We start from the raw sequence: 8,222 nt of genomic DNA, 5'->3' as shown, positions 1-8,222 counted from the left end.
AAAATGATGACAGAGGTCTGTAATTTTCATCATAGGTACACTTCAACTGTGAGAGACAGAATGTGGAGAAAAAATCCAGGAATTCACATTGTAGGAATTTTTAAGAATTTATTTGTAAATTATGGTGGAAAACATGTATTTGGTCAACCAATTCAAAGCTCTCACTGATGGAAGGAGGTTTTGGCTCAAAATCTCACGATACATGGCCCCATTCATTCTTTCCTTAACACGGATCAATCGTCCTGTCCCTTTAGCAGAAAAACAGCTCCAAAGCATGATGTTTCCACCCCCATGCTTCACAGTAGGTATGGTGTTCTTGTGATGCAACTCAGCATTCTTCTTCCTCCAAACACGACGAGTTGAGTTTATACAAAAAAGTTCTATTTTGGTTTCATCTGACCACATGACATTCTCCCAATCCTCTGCTGTATCATCCATGTATCCATTTTGGTATAAACTCAACTCGTTGTGTGTATAACTTTCATATTTGTTATGAATGTTATACTGTCATATTGAGTAAAAATCTAACTTGGGTCTTTGAAACCTTACAAAATATAGATTTTTCCAATAAAACTCTTAAAGATACATTTCTCCAGGCATTTTTAGCCATTTTGCATGTGTGGTTTGGGAGTTATGTTTAAATAACTATAATATTGAGTGTGACAGTGTAGTGTCATAGTGAGTAAAGCCTATTTTTTCTATTTGCAAACTTTACAAAAACAATTGATTCTAGTAAAACCCACATAGATACAATAGAACAGGCATTTTTTAGACATAATGCATGCTTGGTTTTAAAGTTATGTGTATATACAGTGGGGCAAAAAAGTATTTAGTCAGCCACCGATTGTGCAAGTTCTCCCACTTAAAATGATGACAGAGGTCTGTAATTTTCATCATAGGTACACTTCAACTGTGAGAGACAGAACGTGAAAGTTGAGTTTATACCAAAATGGACACATGGACGATACAGCAGAGGATTGGGAGAATGTCATGTTGTCAGATGAAACCAAAATAGAACTTTTTGGTATAAACTCAACTCGTCGTGTTTGGAGGATGAAGAATACTGAGTTGCATCCCAAGAACACCATTCCTACTGTGAAGCATGGGGGTGGAAACATCATGCTTTGGGGCTGTTTTTCTGCTAAGGGGACAGGACGATTGATCCGTGTTAAGGAAAGAATGAATGGGGCCATGTATCATGAGATTTTGAGCCAAAACCTCCTTCCATCAGTGAGAGCTTTGAATGGTTGACCAAATACTTATTTTCCACCATAATTTATAAATAAATTCTTTAAAATTCCTACAATGTGAATTCCTACATTTTTTTTTCACATTTTTTTGTACCTATGATGAAAATTACAGACCTCTGTCATCATTTTAAGTGGGAGAACTTGCACAATCGGTAACTAACTAAATACCTTTTTGCTCCTCTTTAGATTCAATAGAACAAGCATTTTTAGACATAATGCATGCTTGGTTTTAAAGTTATGTGTATATAACCTTCATTTTTTAGTATGACAGTTATATTGTCGTATTGAGTAAAAATCAAACTTGGGTCTTTGCAACCTTACAAACTATTGATTTTTCCAATAAAACTCTCAAAGATACATTTCTCCAGGCATTTTTAGCCATTTTGCATGTGTGGTTTGGGAGTTATGTTTAAATAACTGTAATATTGAGTGTGGCAGTGTACTGTCTTAGTGAGTAAAACCTATTTTTTCTATTTGCAAATTTGACAAAAACAATTGATATTTAAAAAAAAAACTGACAATACGTTTGTAAAATCACACTTCTTGTCAAAATTACTTTATGGATTATGATTCATACTTAAAAATGGTATCACTACCTAAAAACAACATTTTGTCCATGACTTTTAAGCATGCACATCCTGAAAGTGTTCGCAGTTATTCACTTTTGCCACATTTTCTTATGTTACATGTTTATTACAAAATGGGAAAACACATTCTTGGCCTCAAAATTCTACACACAATACCCGATATTGACAATATGACAAAGTGTTTCTAGTGATGTTTGCAAATCCGTTTCTTTTCTTTTTCTCCTCTGTCTCCCTCTCCCTTGTGGAGGGGGTCTGGTCCGGTGGCCATGGATGAAGTACTGGCTGTCCAGAGTCGGGACCCAGGATGGACCGCTCGTCCAGAGTCGGGACCCAGGATGGACCGCTCACCTGTTTATCAGCCGGGGACATCTATGCGCTGCTGATCCGCCTCCACTTGGGATGGTTTCCTGCTGGGTCCACTTTGGACGGGACTCTCGCCATTATATTGGATCCACTTTGGACTGGACTCTCAAGGTTATGTTAGATCCACTATGGATTGGACTTTCGCAATATTATGTTAGACCCGCTCGACATCCATTGCTTTCGGTCCCCCAGGGGGTTGGGGGGGTGGGGGGGGGTTGCCCACATATGCGGTCCTCTCCAAGGTTTCTCATAGTCGTCATTGTCACTGTCACCGACGCCCCACTGGGGTGAGTTTTTCCTTGCCCTTATGTGGGCTCTACCGAGGATGTCGTTGTGGTTTGTGCAGCCCTTTGAGACACTTGTGATTTAGGGCTGTATAAATAAACATTGATTGATTGATATTAAAAAGGAAAAACTAAAACAGCCTTGAGTATTTCAACAGTAACCTCTTATCAAATGTTGTTGTCTCCAAACAAAACACAGAAAAAAAACATTATTCAAATAGCAAGTTCATCTATCCCCTTACTATTATTGTGCTGGTTCTACTCTATAATAGAATAGTTTTAGCGTATTATAGTACCAAATGTACTGTGTTACAAACCAGTCCTACTGTATTATAGACTAGTTTTAAGGTATTATAGTAAAAATTGGACTGTGTTATATTGCCAGTTTCACATTCCCATTTTACTGAGTTGTAGACTGGTTTTACTGTTTTTTTGATTACTTTTACCATATTATAGTACCAATTGTACTGTGTTATATTCCCAGTTTTGTATACCAGTTCTACTGTAATATAAACTAGTTTTAAGGTATTATAGTACCAATTGTACTGTGTTATATTACCAGTTTTACATAACAGTTCTACTGTATTGTAGACTAGTTTAAGGTATTATAGTACCAATTGTACTGTGTTATATTACCAGTTCTACATACCTGTTTTGCTGTATTATAGACTAGTTTTAAGGTATTATAGTACCAATTGTACTGTGTTATATTACCAGTTTTACATACCCGTTTTACTGTATTATAGACTAGTTTTAAGGTATTATATTACCAATTGTACTGTGTTATATGACCAGTTCTACATACCTGTTTTGCTGTATTATAGACTAGTTTTAAGGTATTATAGTACCAATTCTAGTGTGTTGTATTACCAGTTTTACATACTAGTTCTACTGTGTTATAGACTAGTTTCACAATATTATAGTACCAACGTTATATTACCAGTTTTACTGTATTATAAACTGGTTATACTGTATTAGAGACTAGTTTTACTGTATTATAGTACCAGATGTACTGTGTTATATCACCCATTTTACATACCTGTTTTACCATATTATTGTACCAGATATACTGTGTTATAGTCTCAAATTTACATCCCAGTTTTGCTGCATTATAGACTAGTTTTGCTGTATTAAAGTACTAGAGGTACTGTGTTATAGTACCCGTTTTACATACCAGTTTTACTCTATTATAGTACCAGGTGTAATGTGTTATATTACCAGTTTTACATACCAGTTTTACTGTATTATAGACCAGTTTTACTTACTGTATTATAGACTCGTTTTACTGTATCATAGTACTAGATGTACTGTGTTATAGTACCAGATTTACACTCCAGTTTTACTGCATTATAGACTAGTACCATTTTATAGTACCAGGTGTACTGTATTTTAGGACCAGATTTACACACCAATATTACTGTATTATAGACCAGTTTTACTGTATTATAGTACCAGATATACTGTGTTTTAGTTCCAGCTTTACATGACAGTTTTACTGTATTATGGACATGTTTTACTGTATTATAGACTAGTTTTACTATATTATTGTCCTATTTTTACTGTGTTATAGTCTCAGATTTTCATCCTAGTTTTACTGTATTATAGATTAGTTTTACTGTATTATAGTACTAAAAGTACTGCGTTAAAGTACCAGTTGTACATATCAGTTTTACTGTATTATGTACAAGTTTTACTGTATTATAGTCCCAGGTGTACTTTATTATTGCACCAGATTTACCGTATTACAGACTAGTTTTACTGTAATATAGACTAGTTTTCCTATATTATTGTCCCAGATATACTGTGTTACAGTAACCGTTCTACATACTAGTTTTACTGTAATATAGAGTAGTTTTGCTATATTGTAGTTCCAGATATACTGTGTTGTAGTACCAGCGTTACATGCCAGTTTTACTGTATTATGAAAAAGTTGTACTTTATTATAGTCCCAGATGTACTGTGTTATACTACCAGTTTTACTGCATTATAGACTAGTTTTACTGTATAATAGACCCGGGTGTACTATGGTATATTACCAGTTTTACTGTATTATAGACTAGTTTTACTGTATAACAGTCCTAGATGTACTGTGTTATAGAACCAGTTTTACTGTATTATAGACTAGTTTTACTGTATTATAGTCCCAGATGTACTGTGTTATATTACCAGTTTTAATGTATTATAGACTAGTTTTACTGTGTTATAGTACCAGTTTTACTGCATTATAGAGCCAGTTTCACTTCACAAGCAGTAGATAGTTTATTTTGAAAGCCAGAAAGACAAGAAGCATGATGACATCATCATCATCATCACATCTTGGACACATATATCTCAGCTTGTAGGGGAAGGGTTTCTTTACCATAGGGCTGAGTACCCACTGTTGTAATGCACTTTTCCACCACTTGTGGCAGTAATCAGCCTGACCCGAGCCTACATCGCAATCCTTGTGATGAACACATGAATTCATGTCGCTTGACGAGGTGGAAATGTAAAGGATTCCCATCAAGAGTCAGACCACTCTTCACGTTCCTGAGTGAACGGGCCCCGGGCCCCCCTGTAGTGGAAAAGTGGGGCCCCCAGCTCCAAAAGGTGAGGAACCCCTGCAGAGATCTTTGACCTCAGGAACACCTTCATTTGTTTTGGACTTGGAGGTCCTGATGCTGATGCTGGCGCAGGTGGCACAGGTAGATGGTGAAGAGGAGGGACCCGCCTCCCAGGAACACCGTGCGGGCCACGCCCGGGACCACCGAGAAGTTGATCGCCTGAGGGAGGTGAGGAAGGTGAGGATGAAGGTGAGGAAGGTGAGGATTTATCAGCAGTGAAGAAAGAGGTCTCACCTGCACGCTTGACCAGAACAGCACACCTGTCTGACCACACACATGGATGTATACATCAGTGGTAACATCATCATTTATACATCCAATGTCACAGTAGGGACATCATCATTTATACACCCAACTTCACAGTAAGGACATCATCATTTATACATCCAACATCACAGTAGGGACATCATCATTTATGCATCCAACATCACAGTAGGGACATCATCATATATACATCCAACATAACAGTAGGGACATCATCATGTATACATCCAACATCACAGTAGTATCCAGTGACAACATCATAATTTATACATCCAACATCACAGTAGGGATATCACCATTTATACATCCACCGTCACAGTAGGGACATCATCATTTATACATCCAACATCACAGTAGGGACATCATCATGTACACATCCAACATCACAGTAGGGACATCATCATTTATATATCCACCGTCACAGTAGGGACATCGTCATTTATACATCCAACATCACAGTAGGGACATCATCATTTATACATCCAACATCACAGTAGGATCCAGTGACAACATCATCATTTATACATCCAACATCACAGTAGGGACATCATCATTTATACATCCAACATCAGAGTAAGCACATCATCATGTATACATCCAACATCACAGTAGGGACATCATCATTTATGCATCCAACATCACAGTAGAGACATCATCATATATACATCCAACATAACAGTAGGGACATCATCATGTATACATCCAACATCACAGTAGTATCCAGTGAAAACATCATAATTTATACATCCAACATCACAGCAGGGACATCACCATTTATACATCCACCGTCACAGTAAAGACATCATCATGTATACATCCAACATCACAGTAGGGACATCATCATGTACACATCCAACATCACAGTAGGGACATCATCATTTATATATCTACCGTCACAGTAGGGACATCGTCATTTATACATCCAACATCACAGTAGGGACATCATCATTTATACATCTAACATCACAGTAGGATCCAGTGACAACATCATCATTTATACATCCAACATCACAGTAGGGACATCATCATGTACACATCCAACATCACAGTAGGGACATCATCATTTATATATCCACCGTCACAGTAGGGACATCGTCATTTATACATCCAACATCACAGTAGGGACATCATCATTTATACATCCAACATCACAGTAGGGACATCATCATTTATACATCCAACATCACAGTAGGCACATCATCATGTATACATCCAACATCACAGTAGGGACATCATCATTTATGCATCCAACATCACAGTAGGGACATCATCATATATACATCCAACATGACAGTAGGGACATCATCATGCATACATCCAACATCACAGTAGTATCCAGTGAAAACATCATAATTTATACATCCAACATCACAGTAGGGACATCACTATTTATACATCCACCGTCACAGTAGGGACATCATCATGTATACATCCAACATCACAGTAGTATCCAGTGAAAACATCATCATTTATACATCCAACGTCACAGTAGGGACATCACTATTTATACATCCACCGTCACAGTAGGGACATCATCATGTATACATCCAACATCACAGTAGTATCCAGTGAAAACATCATCATTTATACATCCAACGTCACAGTAGGGACACCATCATGTATACATACAACATCACAGTAGTATCCAGTGACAACATCATCATTTATACATCCAACATCACAGTGGTATCCAGTGACAACATCATCATTTATACATCTAAACATAACAGTGTAATCCAACAAGATGTGTACCTTGTAAGACGTCCAGAATTTCTGCCTCCAGTCTTCAAAGATGTCTTCTTTGTCTTCTAGTAAACTTAAACCTGCAACCACACACAGTAGTTTATATATATATATATATATATATATATATATACGTATATATATATATATATATATATATATATACATGACATATTGAGGGACATTTCAAAGTAGTAAAAGTATTGATCTTACACTTGAATGAAGGCTCTGTATTCATTATAAAAAGTTGTCACATGACTAAGAATGAGCAGACACTCACCGATGTAAAAGGCGCTGATGGTTAGCGGCGCCGCCACCAGCTGATCCACCACCACCTTCCCCACCACCGCCTTGGCTCCGCCCCCGGGCAGCCTCCTCTCCAGCCAGCGCAGCCATTGGTAGTTGAAGTTGGCGTGGAAACAGAAGCCCACGGCGGCCACCCGGGCCGTCTGGCGCCAGTCCACGCCGGGCGAGCCTCGCCGGCCCAGCACGCTCTGCTGGAAGACGTCGGCGGAGGCGAACAGCGCCGTGTAGCCCGCCACGTTGCCCAGGTACGGGCGGGCCCTGAACGCCGACCACACCCTGTTCATGCCTGGCGGGGGAAGGAAGGCGAGTGGTGCCCGGCAGACGAAGAACTCCTCGACTCCCCTTTCAGCCAGGAAGAGGAGGAGGAGGAGGAGGAGGAGGAGCTGAAATCAATCTTCCAGGCGCCCCCTCACTGGGTCAAAGTTCACCCCCCTTCCCTCGCAAAGTCTTTATCAGCCTGAGGGCCACAGTCCAAGAACTACCACGTCTGCTGACTCAGCCTTTCTTCACTCAGCTGTTCCACCACCACCACCACCACCACCTAATGTAGTCCACCCACTTCTTGTTGTGTTCCAGGCAGAAAAGCACACATTTCAGAGATGAAGGAGAGGTGTCAAAGCACCCCATGGTACACCACAGCTAAGGACACACCAGCACACAAGTTAGACCCGGGCTGTCCGAAATGTGGGCTGGGGCCAATTTACAGCCAGTGAATCATTTTTGACGGCCCGCGGCACAATCGTTAGCATTCTAATATTAGCGTGTTAACTTCTTTTTGATCATTTTGCAGGTATATTTTGTTACTTGACAAATGACACCTGT

The 8,222-nt window shown here is 39.0% G+C and overlaps 1 protein-coding gene across 2 annotated transcripts; it reads right to left on the bottom strand.

Moving 5' to 3' along the window:
• Window positions 1-4,718: 4,718 nt before the first annotated feature.
• On the bottom strand, window positions 4,719-7,779 carry si:ch211-120k19.1 (uncharacterized protein LOC563199 homolog). 2 transcript variants are annotated; one of them, XM_061915260.1, is made up of 4 exons: window positions 7,375-7,771; window positions 7,104-7,174; window positions 5,322-5,351; window positions 4,719-5,246 (listed from the first exon to the last, which is right to left on the bottom strand). In XM_061915260.1, the coding sequence occupies exons 1-4, from the start codon at window positions 7,682-7,684 to the stop codon at window positions 5,115-5,117; spliced, it is 543 nt and encodes a 180-aa protein (XP_061771244.1). In that variant the 5' UTR covers window positions 7,685-7,771; the 3' UTR covers window positions 4,719-5,114. The 2 variants fall into 2 exon arrangements, with proteins under 2 accessions (XP_061771244.1, XP_061771245.1); XM_061915261.1 differs by lacking the exon at window positions 5,322-5,351 and having other exon boundaries at window positions 7,375-7,779.
• Between the last annotated feature and the right edge of the window lie 443 nt (window positions 7,780-8,222).

The sequence above is a fragment of the Nerophis ophidion genome, linkage group LG11 (assembly GCF_033978795.1).
Source record: "Nerophis ophidion isolate RoL-2023_Sa linkage group LG11, RoL_Noph_v1.0, whole genome shotgun sequence".
NCBI classification, from domain to species: Eukaryota; Metazoa; Chordata; class Actinopteri; order Syngnathiformes; family Syngnathidae; genus Nerophis; species Nerophis ophidion.
Note: the sequence above shows the minus strand (reverse complement) of the source record. Positions and strands in the feature narration are given on the sequence as shown.

Excerpts from the sequence above, each read along its gene's own strand:
- si:ch211-120k19.1 (XM_061915260.1), bottom strand. The coding sequence starts at position 7,684 with ATGAACAGGGTGTGGTCGGCGTTCAGGGCCCGCCCGTACCTGGGCAAC. Across the intron at positions 7,175-7,374 it reads CATCAGCGCCTTTTACATCG|GTTTAAGTTTACTAGAAGAC; the intron begins GTGAGTGTCTGC and ends GTGTGGTTGCAG. Across the intron at positions 5,247-5,321 it reads TGTTCTGGTCAAGCGTGCAG|GCGATCAACTTCTCGGTGGT; the intron begins GTGAGACCTCTT and ends CACCTCCCTCAG.